At 37.4% G+C, this 26291-nt stretch overlaps 1 protein-coding gene across 1 annotated transcript in view; it reads left to right on the top strand.

Moving 5' to 3' along the window:
- Positions 1 to 26291, top strand: part of LOC149791088 (uncharacterized) — a 65097-nt gene that overhangs the window by 17046 nt on the left and 21760 nt on the right. The window contains exons 4-8 of the mRNA XM_089971466.1: positions 14613 to 14660; positions 16939 to 17001; positions 19066 to 19149; positions 20194 to 20247; positions 25365 to 25433. Coding sequence (XP_089827592.1) covers positions 14613 to 14660; positions 16939 to 17001; positions 19066 to 19149; positions 20194 to 20247; positions 25365 to 25433 — 318 coding nt within the window. The remainder of the gene's footprint in view (positions 1 to 14612; positions 14661 to 16938; positions 17002 to 19065; positions 19150 to 20193; positions 20248 to 25364; positions 25434 to 26291) is intronic.

Raw genomic sequence — 26291 nt, 5'->3', positions numbered from 1 at the left:
AAAGTTGTGTCATTGTGTGTATATGGATAGGTAATTAAAAACGTTATAGTACGACTTTATCGAAAAAAAAATAAACCATTACTTTTTCACATCACATGTATATAATGTTACATTGGTATTGCCGACTTCGTCACGCGACGTGGGCACAGGTAACTTCAAGCTGAGGCTCCCCACAGGGGTTTCGTCTATAATCCTCCTAATGTTTTTAATCTTACTAGAGATCTCGCGGCGTTTTTCATAAAGCTGCCCGAGTTTTTTTCGTATTGTTTCAACGGCAGTGAATAACCCAATGAATACGCTTACGTCATTGCCATACAGGTTCTCATTAATTGTATGTTGTAATCGTTTTATAAAAGAATACTCGCGGGATAGCGTAAAACGCCCCCGCTTCGATTGCTCGTTTATAACCTCACAATCGGATAATATTTCCTCGCTGTTGAGCCTATCAGATAATACAATTCCTTGATTTTTTAATTTTGAAATCTCAGTTAATATATTATTGACGTCTTGGGGATCCATATTCTTATAAACATCTTATTTCTAATATCAAAAATTTTAATAAAATTATTGGGGGTCATTTTTGACCCCGTTTTTTGTATGGACAGTACAATGCCGTAAATCTCCACTCGAGTGTTGTGGCAGATTACAGGTATACATATACTTAATTATGGACAGTACAATGCCGTAAATCTCCACTCGAGTGTTGTGGCAGATTACAGGCATACATATACTTAATTATGGACAGTACAAACAATGACGGGGGCGTGGTTTGCACTCAACCGAACCAAAACGCAACCCATAAAAATCAATCATGGTTGCGTAGTTGGAAAAAACCAACCGCGCACACTATGATTGATTTTTATGGGTTGCGTTTTGGTTCGTTTTGAACTTCAACGAAGGGGGCTTTATCCCCCCCCCCAATTATATAGAAAAAAAACATCTAACCGTTTCCCGCCAGGCAATTGCCCGCTGCGAGGCGCGAACCCGTAAATTGTTGACTCGAGTTTCATGGTCAAACATGTTTGCATCGGACTACGGACGCACCTAACAAATAACGAGTTTTTAAAAAATATAAGCACGTAGTGCGTTCCAGGTGAACGCGCATAGGTAACTCATTTACATTGAAACAGACGACTATTTGCAATCACGTGACAGCATAACTCTATCATGGCGACTTCGTCATACCCTCACGAGTTATCCCCCTTCAGATATGAAAATCGAATTCTATGTCCGTTTTTACTTGAGAAAGCTGTTTGATATACTCGTTCTGCAACAAATCGTACTGAGGCGCTACAAATGTCAAAATATTTTCCTGCCTCATTCATTGACTGAAATATTTTTTCCTCGTGCGTTGATGTATCAAATGATTTGACGCCCCTTGCTGCTTTTAAGTACTTACCAGTCTGGCCTTTTTTAATATTTTCACTCTGAGAGATAGCTTGCAGATTACACAGTCTGTTATTTTGATAATTAGAATCAATGTGATCAATAACGAGACTATCTTTGATCAATCCGTGGAAACATTCATAGATGATTCTGTGACAGAGATATTTTTTCCCTCCAGCAGTAAACATTAAATACCCGTGATTGTTTTTCCATCCAACCGGCTTCTTCAGTCTACAATTTCTAACAACACCGTCGCGAGATGCCTCGTAATTAACAAGCACGGGGTGAGGTCTAAAGTCCTGATTCATTTGTATAATAATACTATTTGTCTAATTCATTATTTGCTTTAATTATAAACCTTTCAATATAGTCTTGAGGGTTTTTTATAATCCTGTCGTTGTTGGGGTCAATGATGGCGTTTATAATTCGTTTATCGTAATAACGTTTTAACTCTCTGTATCGTTTTCCACCGCAGCTGATACACAACTGCGATTTTCCTCTTACACCAACGCGGCAAACCAAGCACGGAAGAGGGCCAAGGGACCCGTTGCGAACGCTTTGTAAATGATACCCACAGAATTCACCTCTACATGATTTATTGCACGGGGTTACCGACCCAATCATCAACCATTTGCAGTGATTCATTATATGATAATTCTTTCATTTAAATACTTGTTTTAATTATATGGAGGAGGAGTTCGAGAGATTATCAGCAATTAAGCCCTGGAAAAATATTAAGTTTAATCTCGATAGAGCCCTCAAGGGCGCACCAAAAGCGTTAATAAACGATAGAACCCTGTTAAATAAAATACGTGATTGTATTAATGAATTCAAGCGTGATGGTGCATCTCATAGTTGGTCAACATTTCGAATTGATGGCGTTGTTGATGCTACCATGAACGACAAACGCGCAGCAACGATAATATCACAACTTGACGGTAAAAAGTATTTCTTCAGAGTAAAATTTATTGTCCGGGTGGAATCAGGTAATTGGATCATACGTGATAAATTTGAACCGGTTCTCTGCGACAAGAAAACAGTCATTGTTAGCCGCGACTCCAAGCCGGGGCTGTTAACCGGAATTGACAAACCATACTATGAACGAGCGTATCCTGAAACAGCAGTTGTTTATGGAATATACCCGTTAAATAAGAAACCTGATATCGGAAAACTAGCGCCGATGAAACAGTCAACGGGGATAAATTGTGTAGCAGAACGAATAATAGAGCATTTTACAAATGCATGTCGAGGAAACAAATTGACTGATTTACGACGTAGCAAAATCAACCGGTGGGAGGAGACAGTGCGCGAGCGAGGAGCAACCATCAGCGACATAGCGAGATTAGAAACATCGCTGAGATTTCCAATAACCGTTACAACGATAACCGGTGAAGTATTACACGAATCAAAGTATAAATCAAAGGGAGCCCCAATCAAAATTATTAATCATAACGAACACGCGTGGACGCCCGCGATCACAGTGTTTCCACGGGATAGAACAGTAAAGTATATCCCGGGGGAATTTATACAAGATGGTTTTCTCGCGGAGAGGAAACTATTTGATGCTATTGCTTGTTTGTGTAAAAACGACCCTGTATCAGTGTGGTTACTTCGCAGCGCTGAAAACGATGCGTATACCTTTGATCAGTTTGTAAGACCAAACGGTGAATTATATCGCACTGAAGCGTTTCACAATAAGATGAAAAAAACCGCCATGGAATTTGAAGAGCATGATGAACAACTGCTAACAAATTGTTTTACGATTCCATCGGTTGCGGCTCATGTCGCAGCAAGGAAAAATGCGTGGAGCCCAACGCGCAAGGAATTTCTACCGGATGTACAATCCAGTTGTTTGGAATATTATCACGGTGGACTATGGAACACTGAATACAGCCGCGACGCTATGATTTCCGTTGATATGGTTGCCTGTTATCCAGCGAGTTTTCTCGGGTATGGATCCGCCGCTGAGTATTTCAAACGATTTGGACACCCCAGACATGAAATGACTCGTGTTGCTATTAATGGACCACTGCATGATTTTGATTTAACCGGATTCGCTCGCGTAGTATCATTTGAGTTTGCGGCAGGACTTCATCGCTGTTGCTATATTTGGATCGGTAGGCACATGGCTGAAAAAAAGTGGTTGCCAATAGCGCTGCTACGGTATATGATTGATTATAGCATGCTTGTATCGTTGATTGTCAGTGACGCGATTATATCATACCGAGCGCAGACTGAAGTCTGGTTACCAGAACCGGAGCGTCTAGATAGCATAATTGACGAGTCCAGAAAACACATCGATGCCGACGAGGAATATATCATCGAATGGTCCAGGAGGATATTCAACCAACGAAACCGCGAGGCAAAAGATCTCGGTAGAAGAATAATCGGTAAGTTTACACAAGGTGGAAAAAACTGCGACTACAAACGATATTGCTCACGGCTAATTATAGATGACGCAGAATATGATTTCGTAATCAAGGACGCAGTGGCGAAAAATAGATACGTGAACTGCGAAACAGCTTTCTTGTCCAATGGAACAAGGTTGGATACAGTTGTTACCTACAGCGATGGAGACAGCCCGGCATACCCGCATTTGAGGGCGTCTATGCTGGGTTATGCTTGCATAAATTTATTCTCGATGATAAATAAATTTCCCGACACCGCGGTTAGAGTAGCCGTTGATTCGTTTTATGTTGACGTAAAGTACAAGGAAAACGTAGCCGGGTTTACTAGTCCGGACGAGAGTTGGGGTACATGGAGAATTAAAAATGAAATACGACGCGATTATTCCCCGTCAGCAGATGTCACCGTTGAAAACAATTACCTACGCGGTGATAATTTATCAGAATGGTCTATTGCACCACCGTGTTCTGATCCAATTTGTAGACATAAAACAGTTTATTTAGGCGGCTGTGGCGGGTCAGGAAAGACGACTCGGGCAATTGAATTATTTCGAACGCGGGCAAGTATAATCGTGCTTACACCGACCCATAGACTAGCGCGAGAAATAAAACAACGAAATGTTGACGCCGTTACTTATCACAGCTTTTTTCGATACAGCGGCGGTGAGTGGACTCCTGATCGAATGGGGGAAAAATTTATTCCTGAGGTTATCATCTGGGATGAGATATGTACTGTTTCGTTAGATGTTTTACAAATGTTTCTTGATTGGTTGCTGCTCGCGAATACAGCGGTGATCATGTGTGGCGACCATGGTCAACCACCACCATTTGTCGGCGAGGGCCCACATGATTGGTTAAAGGGTTTTGTGGACTATTATGAAGAAACCGATACTGATTACCGGGCACTTGATGAACAACTGCGCGAGGTTAAAAAATTAATCAGATTACAGCCGGACAGAGTTCAGTGTGAAATAATCCGCGAGGTAATTCCGAAAACGCCGTTAAATGAATTCTGGGAAACATGGAGACCAAACGATTTGTTTGTAGCGAGTAGAAAGATAGTCAGAGACACACTTCAGCGGAAGTTGTTTGCGTTGCATAAGGAAAAGTTTCCAACGCGTCCAGTGCCGTTATGTTATAGACCCGCGGATACACGGCGGCAGAACATTGAAGTTGAAATCCCGGCCCCGACAGCGTCAGGGACAAAAAAACAAATTCTCGTGCTGAATGATATTGTGCTCGTTGATATCAGCGTCGTCGAGGACGCGCTACGTGCTGATAAATCCCCGTGGACGCTAGGATACGCAACGACAATACATTCCTCGCAGGGACTGACTATCACGGATACAATTGTTTGGATAGTTGATAATCGCATCGAATGCTCAAATCTAGTCTATCTTGCAGTGTCCAGAGTACGGAGGATAAATCAGCTTCGAAGAATTGTTATTGACGGAGTCACTGACGAAGTCACCAACGACAACGACATCATCGATGCAAGCATCATTGATAGAAAACTCTCGGGTTACCATCAACAGGATAAAAAAACAGCGGCGTTTTGATATTGATGCCGAATTAATAATTGAGTTACGACAACAACAGAATAATCACTGCGCGAGTTGTAATTGTGTAATGCGCTGGCGTTATTCGGATAAAGACGCTCGCCAATTTACCGTGGACAGAATCGATAACAGTCTCGGTCATGTCAAAAACAATGTGAGGTTGACCTGTCTTGAGTGCAATAGACGCAACGGCGCTAGTTAAGACCACGCGGGGGTAATTGAGTATCGTCAGGTATCACTTGTAGTTGCTCGCGTGTAAATCCGCGCTGAGGAGCAGTTGAATCCAGTCCATAGATCGGTGGTCTATTAGTTGATCGTGTTGTCGTTGATATGTTATGCGTGGTAACACTCCAGATAGGATCAGTAGCTCTTTTTTTACCGCCTTCAAGCTCTCCTGGTTCATACAGATATCTCACGGTGACATCGCCGAGAATCGGCTTGGAAACGCTATCTATTTTTGATCTTCCGGGTATATACTCGTATTTAATCGCGTCGCTGGGCTTCATGTTGATTGCTCGGGTAATCTCGTTATTTAACGCTGCAATTACGCCTGGCAACCTTTTCACCCATTCACGAGATCGTTTTTCTTGGATGAATTCCTTCGCGTATTGATATCCAAATAACCGTTCAGCAAGAGTCCGATTGAATCGTTCAACAATTGTCTGATCACGATGTAGCGCAGTATGACCTCGTCGTACCGCGACGCTATGATGTTTCAGCGTTGATAAAACAGCGCCGCGAAATTCACTACCAGGATCAACTTGTAATAGATTTGGCCAGCGCAGAGGACCTCTTCGATAAATTCTTTCAAACGCAGCGGCTACTTCAGTTGCTGACTTTGTTTTCAACGGCTCCGCTTGTTTGTATCGACTCGCAACATCAACTACGGTTAGCGCGTATTTGTAACCGTTGTCATGCGGCAGAAATAGTATATCAGCCTGATGAACTTCATTAGGTACGCTGACATCAAAGCGCGAGAAGTTGATTTGTTTAGGCGGTGGTAGATAGATTTGCCATATAGCCTGTTTGGATAACCAATTAGCCGCAGTGGCCCTCGTTACTTTTGCAGCGCTTGCAAGCTTACCAATTGCGGCCTTCCCTTTCCAGTATCCCCTCGGAGAATAATAGATGGATTCCATGTTGTTATTATAAACGCTAGCGTTTTCAATTACCAGCGCGAGAAGCTCCGCTTCCAATCATTAATTTACCTTTCATAGCCGATTTTACCAACCATGAGGCCAATTTTTCCTTGAAGGATTTATCAGGAATAGCATTTAGCGCGTGAATTAATTTTACGTCCGCGATATGACGCTGTTGCAGATCGCTACTTTTGTAAGCAACATCATGAGCATGACACGCCTTATCGATAGCGTTTATTGGGTACTCACCGGGTTTGGGCTGATTTTGATCATCGAGTCTGATATCTAATCGTGTTCCGGGGCCACAGTAGCTATATCCTGGGAGGTGCTTTTCTCCTGGATACTTTGCCCACGGGGTTCCGGGGAGTTTTGATAACCCGGCTGCGATGTCACCTCCTCGCTTTTTTTTAAAACATCCCCGGGTTTAATAGAAATAAATCTAAATTTCTTTGTACCGCATTGTGCACACTTGCCAGTAAGCGCCGATCTGTTATTTCTTGTTGTAACGGTTGTCATATCATTTGTGCCAGTACGCACTCTACACTTTACACAATATAGATCCATAATTTATGTATAGAGACATGAATATAATTGACTTTTCAGCGACTAAAACAAGAGAACCAGTTAAGCATGTTGCAGCGCTACCAAACTCGATCCGGATGATTATCATCGGACCATCTGGATCCGGCAAGACGCAATTGTTACTTAATTTAATAATGAGATGGATGAAGTGGGATAAGTTGTATTTGGTTGCTCCTAGCGTAGATGATCAACGATGCTACGAGGTGTTGAAAGATTTCAACGAGAATGCATCAGCGATCGCTAAAAAAAATGTCATCGAGTTTATTACAGATATCAATGATGCAACAGGTATCGATGATATTGATGGCGACGTTAACAATCTAGTCGTGTACGATGATGTTATGTTAGACAATCAAAAAAACCCAGCTAGGATATTTTCCAGAGGCAGGCATAAAAACACTGACGTGATATATGTCACTCAACGGTATACTCAGATTCCAAAAGTAATCAGAGACAACTGTAATATTCTTGCTGTATTCAACGGCGTTGATACACACACGCTACGAAATACTTGGCAGACATGGTGCGGCGGTGACATGGACTTTAATGTTTTTCGAAACTTTTTTAGTCATGCTCAGTCGACCCCACATGGATTTGTAACGATAAATTTACATGATCCTCGGACACGATATCGTATCGGACTTGACCAAATATTCGGTTAAATCATAGCAGCAGGGGGGGCGATGACATCGACGCGGTCGTCGCTGTGCTTACCGGACGCTGACGACGCTGGGGATCGGCGCGCAGAAGGTATTAATTAAACCAAATGACGTCCGGACAATTGTCGATTTGGCCCCTCGACGATGACAACGACGACGACGTCGTTTTTTTTTTACCAGGCGCTGACGACACTGGATCCGCTGAGTGCAGAAGGTATTAATTAAGCCAAATGACGTTTGGACAAAATGTCCGATTCGCCCCCCCCCCCCCCCCCGCTGCTTCACACATTCTACCAGAAAGTCAGAATTGGAACCATCGTTTTCTTTCTCTCAGTTTCCAAAGGAAAAGAGACGGAGAAACCGAGGATCTACCAATAAAACTGTGTAAAAATTTAAACTAGTATGAAGAGCATTTCCTACTGTTATTACCTCGTTTTGTTCTTGATTTTTGTTCTAGAGAATCGTCACTATGGGTATGCAAATCAGGAACCAGTAATACATGCGGTAGGTCTTGTGAGGGTCATACATTAAACAATATTATTTGTTAATGGGTACAATACACATTTACAGGGACAATTGATTTTCAAATTTGGAAACGTAAGACATTAGTTCAAATAAAACCCTCCTAATTTCACATTCAAACAGCGATGCTCACGAATTTCGCTGAAGACGCTCAATCTTTCTTGTTCATATTTGTATAATCATATCACGCAGTAATTCAACTATTTCGCACATTTGATGGTTGTTGACCCCCATGAAGGTCCGGGATTGTAGAATTGGTCCTACGTGCCTCACTACGTGTCGTAAGAGGTGATTAAGTAGAGGCAACCTGCTTGACGTAGCGTGCGTCCCGTGTCGGGGAAGGAAATGATCCTGGTAGTTTAGCAGAGGCTTTCCGATGCAATACACTACTTTGGCCTCTACTTCTTCTAGACGGGTGGTCGTGATGGGCCCGGTCTCGACAAATCGGCTGGTCAAGCCGAGCTCCAGGAAGTCTTTATTTACTCCCTCAACTTCTTTGTCTTTCTCCTTGTATCTCTCTTGATTCAGCCGTTGCCCCTATAGTCTATTCCTTTAGCTTTCCATTTCCCAAGTCTTAGAAGGCGGTGGCGTAACGGGTCAAAGAGGAGGTAATTTTACCGACCCTAGAAGGTGGTGATTTCACGCGTCAAACATAGGTAATTGTATCAACTGAGTAATGGCATCTGTGTATCCATGGCACTTGAAAAGTGTCCCCTTGTTGGTTTCCATGGTGGGCGGGAGCACGCGTGCTGAATTGTCAATGCACCAACGTGGAAATTCAAAAATAAAAACAAAAATAAGCGTACCAAAACTGGATCTGAATCGGATGATGAACCATGTATTGTGGAGTCATTTCCACGCTTCATGGTCAGACAGTCTAAAGATGCCACAAAACCGTTTGCCTCACATTCTCCGATTTTGATCAAGAAAACAATCACAGGATCGATTGGCACACCAAAAAGCGTCACTAAAATGAAATCTGGTTGCTTTCTTGTTGAGTGTGAGCGACGAGGTCGGACGGAAAATATCAAGAAAATGAAAACGTTATTCGATATTCGGGTGACCTTATTCTCGCACACCACACTCAATGCATCATAAGGCGTGATTCGTTGTCGCGACTTGGCTGGATTCAGCGACACAGATATCATTGAAGGGATGAAAAACGCAGGTGTCACTGCAGTACGTAGAATACGTATTAAAATTAATAACAACCTGCAGGACACCAACACCACTGTACTCACATTCAACAATCTAACAGTATCCATAGTAGTCAAAGTTGGCTTCTTGCAAGTGAATGTTGAGATATACATTCCAAACCTCCTTCGCTGCTATAAGTGTCACACATATGACCATCACGAAGACCGCTACTCAAAAAGCCAAATATGTGGCCGCTGCGAAAACCATTCTCATCAGGAATCTGATTGAAGAGCAACTCCGCATTGTGTCAACTTTGGAAAGGAGCATCTCGCCAGTTCCACGGATTGTGATACTTGGAAACAGAAGAAGGAAATACATAGGGTAAAATATACATCTAACATATCCTATCCAGAGGCCCGAAACCTTCTACAGTCCAAAAGAGCCCATCCTGGTCCATCCTTCTCCAATATAGTGAAGAACAATCCTAAAACAACGAAGGACACTCAAACAAAGACAGATCTACCCGACTCAATATAAAGTTCTAACACCCCCATCGTCAAGCACAGAAAAACACGGCATCTACTCAAACTAGTTTCAATGATAACCAACCACCGAAATCACCAAAGAATAAAAACAAATCTCATGGAAACAGGCAACAACAGGAGTAAGAAGACCCCATCAAACTCTATCACAGGTTTGAAGACATTGAGAACATGGATGCAGAAGACATTGCTCCATGCGCTCAATTTAGGTCCAGACCTACAAACAAATGATTCACTCCGTACTTCCATCAGAAAAATAACCACACAAATTGCCTCCGCGAAAGGTCTAACCTAGCTCCACAATCTTCAAACTAAACATATAATGAAGAATACCATCATACAATGGAACTGTAGAGGATCTAAAGCCAAGTGCCATGATATTCTTCTGCTTTCAAAAGAACATAATCCTGCTGTACTATGCCTTCAGGAAACTTTCTTCAAAGATACAGATCACATCACAGTTAAAAACTACTCCCTATTTAACACCTACTCCCAAAATGTTGACACGGACTCAGGAGGAGTTTCTGTTATTGTAAACAACAGAGCCCCTCATAGCGTCATCCTTCAACCACAAATGAAATGTAAAAAGCCATTGCTGTAAGCATCACTCTACATCAGTGATTACATTTTGCTATAGTTACTTACCACCAAACATTAACCTAGTACCAAATGCATTAGACAATCTTGTTCACCAGCGTCCCGTGCCATTTGTTTTACTCGGGGATTTGAATGCCCATAACATTTTATAGGGATCAAATCATATAAGTAACAGAGGTCACAAAGTTGAAGACTTTATTTCTAGACACGATCTGTGTCTATGTAACACCAAATCACCAACATATTTACACCCAGGAACGAGTACATACTGGTGCGTTGATCTGAGAGTTTGTTCTCCTTCGCTGTGTTTGGACTATGAACGCAAGGTCGCTGATCACCTTCACAACAGTGATCACTTCCCAATCTCCCTTGTAAAAATTAACTCTACAACTGATGACGCAATTCCACAATGGAGTTTAAAGAAGGCCTACTGGGCTAAGTTTGAAACACTCTGTAAAACTAGGCTGAATACAGTTTTCAATGCTAATAATCCTATTCAGCATTTTACTTTTAACCAAGATTCCAGAGAAATCCATTTTTCAGTCCTCCCCGAACTGTAAAAACACCCTAAAACCTGGCGTCACTAAGGAATGTAAGGAAGCCATTAGACAACGGCGAGAAGCTTTGAAAACATTTAACAATCGCCCGACGCCCGAAAACTTAAGTTCATATAGTAGTAGCGGGGCCAAAGCTCGCCGCACAATAAAAGAAAGTAATAGAGCATCATGGAAGAAATATATTTCTTTTTTAAACTCTCGTTCCTCTATTAAGAAGGTTTTGGACACTATTCGTAAAATAAACGGAAAAGAAAAACACAGTTCTCTCCGACATCTGCAGCTTAACAATAACACGTTTTTAGTTCAAACCGAGGTATAGCAAATATTCTCTAACTATTCATCATCATCTAATTAGTCAGAAGCCTTCCCAAGATTCAAAACTCAAAAACAAACGTCGCGTTTAAAATTCACATCCAACACCTCAGACACCTTTAACCACCTATTGAAGCTTATGAAGGCTTTAAACAAGGCCCATGATACATCCGCTGGGCCTGACGAAATACAATACCAGTTTTTGAAACACCTTCCAGAAATATCATTAACATCTCTTTTGAAACTATTCAATGATTTATGGATTACTGGTAATGTACCTAAGATTTGGAAAGAAGCAACAGTTATACTACTTCCCAAACCAGGTAAAGATAGCGCAGATCATGCTAACTACCGACCTATTGCACTCACAAATTGTGTGTGCAAAACGATGGTACGAATTATCAATTATCGGCTTGTATGGTACCTGGAAACCAACAATTTATTATCTCCTTTCCACAGTGGCTTTCGATATGGCCGGAGCACCAATGACAATTTGTTAGTCTAGAATCATTTATTCGATATGCACTTATCAAGAAGGAACGCTTATTTTCGGTTTTCTTTGATTTAGAAAAGGCCTATGACACGACATGGAAGTACGGGATACCAAATGACCTGCACGGTCTGGGTCTAAAAGGCCGTCTGCCCTCTTTCATATCAAAATTTCTATCAGACTGAGAATTCAAGATACGAAAGGGTTCTACCCTTTCAGATCTCCACGAGCAAGAGTTGGGTGTGCCCCAGGGCAGTATTGTATCTGTGACACCTTTGAATATCAAAATTAATAGCATTACCAAATGTTTAGCTCCTGGTAGGGACTGCTCGTTATATGTCGATGATTTTCTAATATGTTATCGATCAAAGCACATTCATACAATTGAACGACAACTACAGCAAAATATAAACAAGATTAAAGATTGGGCCAATACTAATGGATTCAAATTTTCGAAATCAAAAACGGTATGTACGCATTTCTGTCAGTTACGAAGACATCACGATGAACCTAAACTCACGCTGGACGGAACACCTATTCCAGTTCTTGAGGAAACAAATATTTTAGGTATTATCTTCGACAGAAAACTGTATTTTATTCAACACCTAAACAACGAGAAAGATAAATGCTTAAAATCTCTACATCTACTTAAAGTAGTAGCGCAAACTGACTGGGGTGCTGACAGAAAAGTCATGCTCAATTTATATAGAACGTTTATTCGCTCCAAACTGAACAATGGTTACGTTGTGTATGGTTTAGCTAGAAAGTCATATCAGAAAATGCTTGATCCAATTCATCATCAGGGAATAAGACTCGCTCTGGGAGCATTTAAGACATCCCCGTGTGAAAGCCTTCTAGCTGAAGCGAGCGAACCACCATTATCACATCGTAGAGGTATGCTTTTTGCACAGTATTCTCTCAAATTAAAATCAACCCCTCTGAACCCTGTTTTTCAACCCAAATGAGGAGCCTTGTACGAAAAAAAAAAAACGCCACACCCCCTTTGGCATTAGAGTGTCGTCCAGCCTTGACGGTGCAGGGATACATCTTTTTATGGTTCGGAGGGCGTCCGTCTCCGAGGCGCCGCCCTGGCTGCTTGGGCGGCCGGGGATGCTGTTTACGCTACACGATGGAAAAAAATTCGAGACAAACTCTTCCATATTCCACGGTTCTTACCATGACCTATTCACCGAATTTTAAAACTACATAAAAATTTACACAGATGGATCAAAGGATGAGGAAAAGGTTGCTGCAGCCTTCGTTTGTGGACATCACACAATGCAAGTTCGCTTACCAAATGGTAAGTGCTTTATCAGTACTTTAGTCCTTACACAACAGAAAATTGGAGAATCCATTATTAAAAAACTTAATCATCAAAAATACCGAGCTGAGTGTCTCCCACAATATAATATACTGTTGGTTACCCAGCCATATCGGTATCGAAGGTAACGACAATGCGGATCGCGCTGCTAAAATGGCCCTTACTCAAGAATCATCTGATTTTAAAATAACGTATACTGGTTTTAAATCTAGTATCAGAAAGTCCTTGCGTCAGAAATGGCAGACATCATGGAATAATGCAGTGAATAACAAACTTAATGCAATCAAGCCAACTCTAGAAGAATGGACTCATTTCTACAGAATCATCCTTAGAGAGGAGGTAGTAATTGCAAAATTCGAATTGGACATACTTATATAACCCACCAGAGTGCGTTTCTTGCAATGAACCATTTACTGTTAAGCGCTTAATGATATAGTGTTTTGACTTGCAACCTACGCGCTATCAGTATTATAATATGCATGACATGAAGGAACTTTTTCATACAATAAACATCACTTGTATTATAGCGTTCCTGAAAGTGAACATTTATTCTAATCTCTAACTTTTATGCTATCCCCTAGTGCAGTTTTACGCCATATATATACCCTTCCATTTTAATACCTTTTCATCACTCTTCATTAACATACACCATTTACATCCCCCGTTGATCGGGAAGCTTTTTTCACCGTTACCATGTTATCGTTTTAATTTCAACTATTTGGTTTTGATCTCACTGGTCGATATGAGACGTTTTATAATTTTCAAAAGATTATACATATAACATTTTGTTTGGCGCTAAATAGCCTAGCAGTGCTGATGAGCCGTTAAAATTGAATCAATCAATCAACCATTGTTGTTGAAAAAAATCTCTCAGAAATGAAGACAATGATTTCCAACTGAAAAATGCACGTGAGTTATAAGGAAAAACAAATAGACAAAATCCAATATGTAACAAATTATGCGTTTGATTCAACATAACTTACTAATGCAGCCAGCCAAGTAAAACATTTAAGGTCCTTTTTAAAACACAAGGTTTCATGTTATGACGCACTGCATCATTTTAAATGTCTGCGCGGTTTTGTTTTCACTGGATTTGATGCTCATTGAAGAACTGCGAAAGATTCGTATCTCGGCGATTTAGGAAATAAAATAATTCAAACTACCGAGGTAAATAATTTTACAAAATTTGACATGTTGAATTTTTTAAATCGCAAATGCTTGAAAATTGAACAAATGGAAAACATTCCTTTATTCGTTGGGTCTGGTCAAATTGTTTAAACCTTTTGATAAAGCTACATATTTCAGATAGCAATTGAACGAATGAGATTTTGAAAGACATGGATCCTAAACAAACCAAATAAATGTACCTATGTGTTTTCATCCTTGCAACATTTCTTTTTTCAGACCTATTACAACTGACTCAAATGCGATCATGCCTACCGGCAGTAACAGGTACGTATAGCTTAGAACTGATATTATCAGTCACCACAAAACACCCGAGAAGCCATATAACCATGGCAGTAGGCGAATTTAACGTACAGTGTTTAGTTTGTGAGCAAAGAATTTTAAAACAAATATTACTCAGGAACCAGTTCAATGTAATCACTATTTGTGTTGTTAAGCATACAGATCTCAAATTGTGCAATCAATAAATAGTGACGTGTGTGTTGTCTGGTTTAATATTGCTTTCATGATAAATTCGAACATGCTCACGTCAATTGAGAATATTTATATTTCTTATTGGCTTTAACAATTTTTAGCGGCAGGCATGATATAATTCGGAGATTTTGTTAGTTTAATTTTTGCATTTGGCCAGAGTTATACAAAAACATTTTAGATAATTCTCACCTATAGGACATGCAACAAAAAAATAGATAAAGCTTACTACGAATGTCATCAGTCGTAGTTTCGTCTCCGTCATTGTTTGGAGAGTAATATACAATTACTGGTCGTGAAGTAATCTATGCGATTTCGGTTTTATAGTTTTCTTAAGCTAGTTGCCACAAATATCTGGAGCAAATAGACATCATATAAGCGACCGACCTTTAGGAACAATCAATGGTCTTTAGCATACGCAAAGGCGCACCTCTTGTAAATTGAAATATTATTTTTGAAGATATTCAATTTGATCGAAATATAATTTTCAAATATGTGTGCAAGACATATGAGGACCTAAACGCGTTGCATTTTTGTGTAGAAAATATCAATGACTATATGAAATGAGATTGAAAAATATTATCCCTTGACTTTACATACAACTCATTAATTTACAAGGCACCTAACCAACCTTCAAATGTTTGGATTATTAAATATCGTCTTTTAGAGAACGATGACCGTTGATATGCTGAACGTAGTTACAGTAAAATAGAAAAATAGTAAGCTTGAACTGAAGCCATTCTCTCTTTATCGCTGTTAATGGACGGATGCATCCATGTGCTAAACGAGACGTTTCTTGGACCGATTTTAAATGTGGAAAAGTAAGTGGTAATTTGTCTCAAAAATGAACCAAGCAGCCAACCATTGTTATCTTTTTAAACGTGTACTAATGTATAGATCATGCATATTATATTCGGCCTGTCAAATGACCAAAGGAGATTAATTTTGCGAAATATTATCACTGCGGTCAGTAGGAATATTGAATTAGCTAGTTTTGGTCTTTATGTACACTTGTGCTTTATATGAATGTACGCATGCAATGTGGAAAACAGTGCCAAATTTAAAAGCATATCAATTTGAATACGTTTCTAAGATTAAAATGAATTAATGTGAGTGATAATCAGTGTACTTACTACAAGCGTTTATACAGAGTAAAAAGCTTTCGAAATGTATGTGTGTGACTGGTGAATATGCAGTGTAAGTTTGAGTTATCTGATACTATAGAAATAAGACTGAACATTGCCATTTTTATCGTATTCATATTTAGACCCAATTATACAACCGACCACACTTAGAAACCTAATTCCATTCCACCTTTAAACAAACGAATTCGTTCTAACCGAAAATAGACTTCATTATTCCCAAATGGGCGTTAAAATATTCCCTGTCATTTCAAAAAGCCTATGCCGTATAAGCAAATTAGCGCATACTGAACGAATTTTAATACAATTGTGTAACATGCTTATTAATTAAAATGATTAGATTATGTATATCTGCTCTCCGTATGTTATTGATATATTTAGTATGCTGTAGAAAAATTGCAATTATCTCTATAACGAATCAGGTTCTTGCAGTCAACTTGGTGCAATTTCAACTTCAAAGTTTTAATCCAGGTCAAAGTATTTTCACTCTAACTCCAAAAGATTTCCGTGTAGGTGTGGCTACTGGCATGGAGAGAGAAACAGAGAGAGAGAGAGAGAGAGAGAGAGAGAGAGAGAGAGAGAGAGAGAGAGAGAGAGAGAGAAAGAGAGAGAGAGAGAGAGAGAGAGAGAGAAAGAGACAGAAACAGAGAGAGAGAGAGAGGCTAACGGGAGTAATATGTTTCTTTCATTTCGATAAAAACGATTATGATTACTTTGTCGCGCTATTTTCTTATTTCATTGTTTAATACTACATAGAAAGTCATATCTAATCAAAAGAATATAGATGTATCAAGTCTACTGCAAGAACCACAATTATATGCATATTTCCACGTCTGGGCATATCATAATATTATATACCAATAGTATTAGCATAGCAATGGTCTATTTGTATATCAAAGCCATAACACACACATTGCTTGGTTTTATTTCAGCATGGGAAAAGCTATTTCATCTAAGTCCAGAATGCAGATTTCACATCGTCAGAATACTCTCAGGTACTATATATATATATATATATATATATATATATATATATATATATATATATATATATATATATATATATATATATATATATATATATATATATATATATAACTTTATATCGTTAATTTAAAGAATGTAAAGGCAACTACTAATATATATTTTTAATACAAAGAAAATATGTCCTTCTTTAATAAAATCACTTTAATTATGTTTCTATTTAAAATAATCATTCTTTTAATTAGAATGACGCTGGATGTACTGTCATAAATTGTGCTTGAATTAGGACAGGAAGTTTCGATTTAAACAAAGTAAATGTGGACAAGTTTTGATAAAGGTTTCGCTAATTTATATTTCTAATGCAATTTTTGCGGTCATGACATTTCTTTCTATTGACTAAGATCCATAGTAAGACAATCAATCAATCAATAATTAATATAAATAATTTAATTTGTGCTTTAATACGAGATACCCACGCTAGAACTGAACAACTCAGTATAAATGTGGCAATATGACATGTGAGCAAGTCGATTGTCAAATATTTCAACTTTACGACAGCTCAACGCAACAGATCTGCCTAGTTTTGCTTATTCCGGTAAAGTCGAGTCGGAATAGTTCAAACTCTGTTGTCGTGCTTCTTTAACTTGTATATTGCTTGTTTTATCAATATTTAATGATGTAATGAGTTATTTTCCGCCTTAATATGCTAGGATATTTGTAGTGTGGTGAACATTGTTTAACAATGGATATAAGTCAACTTATCTAGCCTATTGTACCACATGTTCCTCAGTAAAAGACGAGGCAGCTACTAGTACCATTTGTATAAGTCTTTAGTATGACTCGACTGTGGATCGAACCAACGAACTCCCGCATCAGAGGCGGATGCTCTAGACATTTAGGAAACCGGAGCGGTCAGTAAAAGACGACTTATGAGTACTCTTTTAGGACAGTACTAGACCACTCCATTTTATTATATATTACTGTCCTTGAAGCACATTCTTGTTGTGTAATTTAACTGCAAACCAACAATATAGAGTATGTGATCTACATTTGGTACCTGTTAACATAGAAACAGAACCAATGAAAGTTGACATGGAAATAAGAGGCAAACATATATCCCTCATCAGCAATCTACCTTTCGATGAATTATGCTACCCTACAAAATTATATACATAGACATGTTATGTGCCAACATGTGTATTCATTTACACAATCATTACAAACATTCCTAAAAACATAGCGCATTGATTATAGCAGCCTCATAAACAATTCGGTACTGCGTTTGAAAGCTCGACAATAGAGGCATGATCTATGAAACATCTACGTCAAAAAGAGAAAGGTCAACTCCATCCCGTACTACGTTGGTCACAGTCACGAAAAATGATAAACTGTTTCAGAACTGGATGATGATGAAGAGGGTGAAAATAATATCAATGCATATTATGACAACGTGAATGACCAGCTTCTTTTGAATCAAGCATAGTAGACGTGAAACAGACAATAGAACTACAGCAGTGTATCGATGAAACCTGATGAAATTCACACCAAAGTTAAAGATAAACATATATGTGACGCAGACTTTAAAAAAAGGCAAATAAAACAAAAATGTATTAAAATGACAAGGAGGAACGGTTTGATTTCTTCCTACTATAATTCATGTGCTGGTATTCCAGTAGGATTCAGGCTCTGAAAACGCTGTAAATGCTGAGCGCCAAACGAGGCAGATACTAGTACCAATTTTATAAGTGTTTATTATGACTCGACTGATGTTCAACCGCGCGACCTCCCGCATCCGAGGCGGACGCTCTTACCACTAGAACACCAAAAGCGGCGGTCCATTTTCTTTCCAATATTTCTTCTGATTGTTTAACCGTCATTAGTATTATTTCTTACTGTACATGCCAAGATTGTATTGTCTCGTGTTCGAGCCTCCAACCACATGTTACAATAATGTAGTATTCAGTAAACATTACTACATAATTAAAAATACCACAGAGCTGTTTTAATACTTACAAGTTTTGGAAAAGAAACGAATTTACGTAATTATCTATATGCATGTAACATTTTATCAACAGATCATTTCGGACAAGTTTTAAGCAACCCCAGTTATTGCCATTGCGACCAGGGAATCAGCCTTCCACATTTCCCCACGCATGGTGGTAGGTTCTTCACTAGAACGAATATAATATGGACAGTATATGTATTAATTCATATAAGTAAAGAATATATAAATAAAGGAAGGTAAGTATATGTATATATATATATATATATATATATATATATATATATATATATATATATATATATATATATATATATTCTTCAAAGACTTTGGTTCGGTTATATTATTTCTTTACTTTATATGTGCCTATTTATGCATGTGAGAAAGTTCCTTTTATCCTTTCTTTTCCTTTTCATTTCCTGTCGATAGTCATCCTGAATAGATTTTGATTTAATACATTTAAGATTATGTTTTCTGTTGCAAATCGAATGCCATACATACAATAACTATTTCAGGATTTATATTTTGAATACATGTAACTGTATGAGATATAAATCTGCACCCCTAATGTTGCAATTTTTTAAAAGGTGTCACTCGAGAAGCTTCATTTATTTAACCAATATAGGACTTATTAATTTTGTAATTATTATCAATGATATAAATGATTGTAGTTGTTGCAGAAATTGTATCAACATTAATAGTATGATTTAATTGTTTCTGAATCTGTGGATCTATTTATAATGGCTCTCTAAATAGAAATTAACTGTTGTATCAGACGATGTTGTAAGTGCATTCGGAATAGTAGTAGACATATTGTATTGAGTAATTTTACCAGTTGTAGCAGTAGTATTTGCACTCTTGTTTTTCTATGCTCTCTTTCTTAAGTATGAGGATAACAGCAGCAGTAAAAGGTAAACATACTATAAGAAGTTGTCGTTGGAAAAGAGCAATAGTAGGCATTGTGGATGTAACACATTTTAATTCAACAATTGTTTTAGTTTTAATTGTAGTAATGTTTGTAGTAACATCAGCAGTAATGGTTGTAGCAGCAGTGGTACTAGTAATACCAGTAGCGGATTTATGTAAAGACGAATATAAGGTGGAGAGGTCCATTCGACCAAGTAGTAATAGTGGTGGTGTTAAAGCAGTTTGAGTAAATTGAGTTTTAGTAACTTCAGTATTGTCTTGTTTTATTTTACAGATCATGAACAACATGAACATGATAAATGCATGAACAATGATAATGAGTACAGACGTAAGTATAAGCATTCATAGGTTTTAGACAGAGCAAAGACAAATCCATAAATAACACCAACAGCAATACAAATCGTTTTGTTTAAAAGGTTACAACGTTCTCTTAAATTGAGATTTTACATTGTCTTGGAGATGACACATCAAAGAGAGCTGGGCTTTATGTAAAGGGTATATAAGTTACAAAGGTTATAAAAAGGAGTCTACCTTTGACCTAGTACAGGCCTGAGTTAATTTAGTTTTTGTAATTCCTGACAATGGTTTAGAAAATTCGTAATATTATGGCTGCTTAATATTCAGTCACACAAGGACACATCTAGCAATAAGAAACAAACGGAAAATGCTAAATATGACGTGGTCATTTCGGTGTGGTGTTAGCAGTAAATGTTTAGACCACGTAAAAGAAATTATATTATATTATTGAATATTGGTTAAATGTTGTGAACTATAAATATGTTTGGAAACGCAAGACATGACTTTTAGAAGAAAACCAGGAAAATCAATTGTTTGAAAACTTGTTGCGGATTTTAAAAGGTATGTGTCGGCTTATTACCTGTTCCAAAGACACAATTTTGCGTCCTATCATGAAACATATTAGCATTCAGCTCACATTGGTTGACATGAGTCAACAGACCTAATAATGTGCACAGTTTAAAAAAGAAAAAAAGTGTTTGTTTTGGTTTCCTTCCTTTGTCGAGGTGATCCTACAAAATGTGTATGGTTCCTCCTCTTCTCTACCAGTTGTATATCTCACCTCCTGTGGTAGGCCTAGTTGTCTAAGCCCGCAGGAATTTCGTCTTGATATATTGAGCTACCGTCTGTTTCTTGTGACAATCCTAAACGAGTTTACCCTCAATCCCTTGTTTCTAATATTATATGACTTCAGGTTGTTTGTAGTGGCGGTTTCTTACTCTAACTTCGATAGTTTCCTTCACTCTCTGTTTAAGTGATTACTTTACTGGTAAGACGTTCATAAATTTTCATATTCGCATCTTTTTGGTAACGAGTAGTGCCTGAACTGGGGTAGCAATTACAGTGGTATGGTCAGTAAGGTCTCTGAGACACTTGCTGAAGTATTGGTTTATATTTCAATTGTACCACAATTATGTTTCGTCACTGTTCGCTGAATTACTGCTTTCATGAAGCAGTTTGTTGCTCTTTTATGCGCAGATGTTAATAAATAATCAATTTTAAAACATATTTACAAATGGTCAAGGAATTTTCAATATTATACTACGAAATTGAACACAACATATTCCAGTCAAATGGACGAGAAAATGACATTTGGTGTGTCCAGGTGTCTTTAGTAGGAAATTAAGAGAATTAAATATTTGGCTTATCACTAACAAACATATGTAATGCATTGATATCATAGGCAGAGATTCAAATATAAATCATTTTTTAAAAGAGATAATAATAAGGCATAAAAGGTCAATGATATTGATGCTGAAATTCCGCAATAGAAATAATGAAAAATCTTGATCAGTGTGGAAGAAACATGTGAAATGTTTCATTCAATGAATATAGAAAAAGATCAACAATTTAAGAAACAAAGACATATTTCGATGAATTAAACTAACGTACATCAATTAGTAATATTAATATAAATAATTGTTTGTTTACCGGGATTGTTTATAGTTGAATTTAGGAATCACACGTGACATCGCAATGCATGGAAGATGACATATATTAGCAAATCTTCAGGACGGAATTTTAAATTTTGCTTCTGATGTACTAATTCATATGATCTACCAAAAAGCAACTTAAAATATATTTGTATATGTTACTGCAAATTGCGGACAAGGTTTGCAATATATTCAAATGAACGACACTAAAATACTTGTGAATGCTTCGTAATGATCTGCCTAACGCGTATTAATAAATATAACAGAAAGTGACACTTTAACAGATCTTGAACTAATGGATATGATTACTTGTTAATATTTATCATACTGTTGGTACATGCATGCTGTCTTTGCAGTTTATTATTTCGGATATGTCAGCATGTTCACATATCATTTTCACATCTCTAGCAAAATTCAGCTCATAGTCTCCCACATGCAGAGTGTGATCGAAACATAGTATTCTTACAAATTATATATGGCAGATATCATATAAAAATCATCATTAAATCTTACGGAACAATAATGAACTATGTCTCATCACACAGGAATTTCCACCGGATATCCAAGTTCAAACATTATACTGATGGTTTCAAATGTTCAACTGTTTCGAAGGACAGATGCTCTTTGTTTTATAATTGCAAATGAGATCGATTTTTAAATGTTACTGATTATCAAATTGTATATCGTTGATTAAGCTTACGTATGTAATAATTCATTTCACACGCTAGGATTGAATGATGTAGCATTTGTGTCAGAATTTATTGAAATGCTCAAAATCATGTCCTTCTTTCTATCCAAACTCTTTCCACCAAACTCAAAACTGTCTTTTATACTGAATCTTTAATTGGGAATGATTTAATCTGAAATGTATGAACCTCACGGAATAATTAGCATTTTTTTCACGTGATGGTTCACCAAAACTGGAAGTCATTCAATTCGCTTCATACATTCAATATTAAATCGGTACCCATTTGAGATCCCCATTGTATCAACAATCTATGTGTTTGCATCATATGCTTTGTTATGTGCGTTTGAAGCAAATTGTCAGCACGGATACACTATTAGTGGCGTCCATACAACTGGCACTTGAAGAATCAGTGCAACCCAGAGAAGCACAGACCCACGAGTAGTTTCTGGCAATTTTTCACATATGCCGCATAGGTTAGATCTCATTTATCTCTAATGGTGAGTTCCTTAAACCACTTGACCACACTGGACCCATTTATTTGCTTCATATAGATGATTATGTCACTCGATTACCTCATTCGCACGTAGATATAACCTCACAACACTTGTCAGACTACAAGATAAGTGAGACTTCATTTGGTAAAGAACTATATTAAACAGATTAACAATTCATATTGACTGGAAAACACATGTTCATAAAAAAATAATAATATGGATAAACATCATTCAGAATTAAATGAATAAAACAGAATATATAATATTATACAAAAACCATCTCAACCTGCCAGGCGGAGTAGCACCTGAAAAGGGCCTTTTATTTCTGGATCATTTATAAATGAGGATAACTCATAAACGTAATAATAATAATAATAATAATATATTGTCCGCTGGTCCCTACTGGTACCTATATAATATAGTATGTAAAGGCAGACCTTGTATACTGGACATGCACACTAACTCGCTCTCTTCATGTGGTGATTATTCATAAGTTCAAACTGTGAATGCGGCTGACCTAAAGAATTAACGTTTACACCATAAAAGTTCGTACCATATTTTGGTATACGGTATGCATCATATATATCCATATGAGTTTAAATAGGAACTCGCAATTACGTTGAATTGGTGGTTTTTAAATTTAACGGCAAGAATCAATTCTGGCGTTATGGATATGATGTTGCATAATACTTTGTGTGCTTTTCAATGCAGACAAAAAGTAAATACATTCTTTGAACGATCCAGAGGTTAGTAGCTATTGGTATTCCATACAGGCTATACGCAAACACTCTTTCAAGAATAAACGGGATAAATTGTTATAAATTAGTTTTACAAATGAATAGTTAACATTAATTAATTTAATGATGTAAGTGAATTATTAAGTTTGAGAACAGAAGAAAATAAATCGAATTCTGCCAAAATATGGGCAGCTCCATCAACTTTTGCCACTAACTACTGAAAAACTTCTAAATCCAAATGTTACAAGCACACAACGTATAAGAAGTCCCGAAATGCAACTAATTAACACAAATGATAATGTTAAATAAACAGAAACTTTAATAAATTTTACTAAATAGTTGATGATGATAACCTTCTGAATCATTTCATTTGCACGAAGAAAGACAATCAGAATGTCACACTGCTGCAGAAACAGATGTATCGAAACTGTAATCAATGCAATTAGAAATTTGATTGCTTGAAAGAGACAGCAGATGTAAAAATGACATCATCAGGAAAAAATCTAGATCAGATATTAAATTACAAAACCTTTTTCTAAATGATGCCATCACAAGAGAACGCCGAGTAAAATTTACCGTTTGACAAAAAATCGAAATGCATGTTCACAGAACAAAGTATAACGATTGCTATTGCTTGCAAATTTACATTTTTAAATAATAGCTGACATTAGCTGCAGATATGACTGTATGTAACATAAAATCGTCATTCATTTTCTTTTATTCCAGATACTGCCTAGTATATAAACTATTTGAGTAATTGTTGTAATCTCTTTATCAGCTGCTGTTCTTATGCCCATTACCACGTTGGTATTGATCATAGTCCTTATTTGTAGCATGATTAAATCGGATGATGTTGAAGGAATGATACTCTAACATTCATCACCAAATAACTAGTTAATTAACGACTATAACAACTGCGGCGCTTGTTCTAATTTTGAAAATGAATTATAATATTGAGATGTTGTAATCACATTTGTCATCTGAGTCGTAATCTTTGTCAGCTGACAGTTTGCGTTCTTTCTTGAACGGTAGAAAGAGTCACTTTAATACCTGTATTATGCTATACTAATGCACCTCAGTTATATATTATATATGACATAATACCCTAACTTAACTATGGCATACTTTCGGCTAATAGTCAAGGACTATCTTAAAGAAGAAAATTATTGTGTTATATATTTTCAGTGTGTCTCTATTTCATGAATTTCGTCAGATGACATTTGTCAGCACTATTCAACTATATGTGCTATGTCATCCCTTTGGTGTTTGCAAACATCTAACAGGGCATCTGCCATATATTTACCAAAGCCTTAAAGTACAGTTGACCATTGTTTAGGTCCATTATCAATTAGACATGTATTGTGTTCGCCCAATATATCATCAATATTTTTCATCTCGAATAATAAGAGTGTTAAATATCAACTTAAATTTCTTTAAAGCGAATATATTAATATTGAGGAGGGTCACATACTTGTGCAAAACAAATATAAAGTGGATGAAAACTGGTTGAAGGCTTTAAAGTGAATAGTACATGTAACTTGGACCTTCCAAAAACTTATGCACATATTACTTTCCAGACCTTTACAACACATACATAGCGAATGGTGAAAATCATGGACACGGAGTGTCCACAACGCACCACCTAGGTAAGAACAGTTATTATATTAGATGGCACAAATTGACAAAAACACAACAGACAATATTCAGTGTTAGCCCGATTTATTACCACTATTTTTTGGAATTCATCTTCAGTAGCAACGCAGAAATATTTCCGGACAGTATGCATTTATTCTACCTCAGGTATGCTATAATTGGCAAAGGCCACTGTATATGTTCCAGACGACACTACTGCCACACATCACATGACATTATGTGCTAATCTAAGTCTATTTGTGCCCGTTCCCCTGAGGAATGTCTTACAATATTGTTGTCCTTTGGAGTATAGTATCTTCGCCTATCGCACCGGATGACAAAGATAAAATCAATCCACTGGGGCGAAGACAGTAATTGAGAAAATAGTATATATTTGAAATTTTGCCATCATGACTACATTTATATTACACTTAATAATATTATTAATTTAAACTTCGACACATTTTATTGTTCTGAATCTACACGGAGTCCCTGCAATTATGGCTGCTAAAAGCGTAACCTATAACATTTTAGAGCAAGTATAGTTTAATGCTGTAGTGTTTCCAACATTTTTCGTATACAACATTCGTTTAAGATGACACCTGGGATAACCATTTCTCTTTTTCGTTTCCTTTCTGAATAGTAAAGACTCAAAATGGTCAAAATGTTGTTATTTTTTCATTTCGCAAAGCATGAAGTAATTCGCATTATTACAATATAATGTCAATAAAGTTGTATTTGCTTTTAGCTTTCTTTGAATATGTACATGGAAATCTTCGATTAGACATTTCGGTTTATGGTTGTATAAGAAGCAGCTAACGTCAAGTTATGAAAGTCCGGTAAGCAAAGACTGCAGGACCTATCATTTTAAA

Source organism: Sinohyriopsis cumingii, chromosome 10, assembly GCF_028554795.1.
Source record: "Sinohyriopsis cumingii isolate HCF-2022 chromosome 10, ASM2855479v2, whole genome shotgun sequence".
NCBI classification, from domain to species: domain Eukaryota; kingdom Metazoa; phylum Mollusca; class Bivalvia; order Unionida; family Unionidae; genus Sinohyriopsis; species Sinohyriopsis cumingii.
This window is presented reverse-complemented; position numbering and strand designations above follow the sequence as displayed.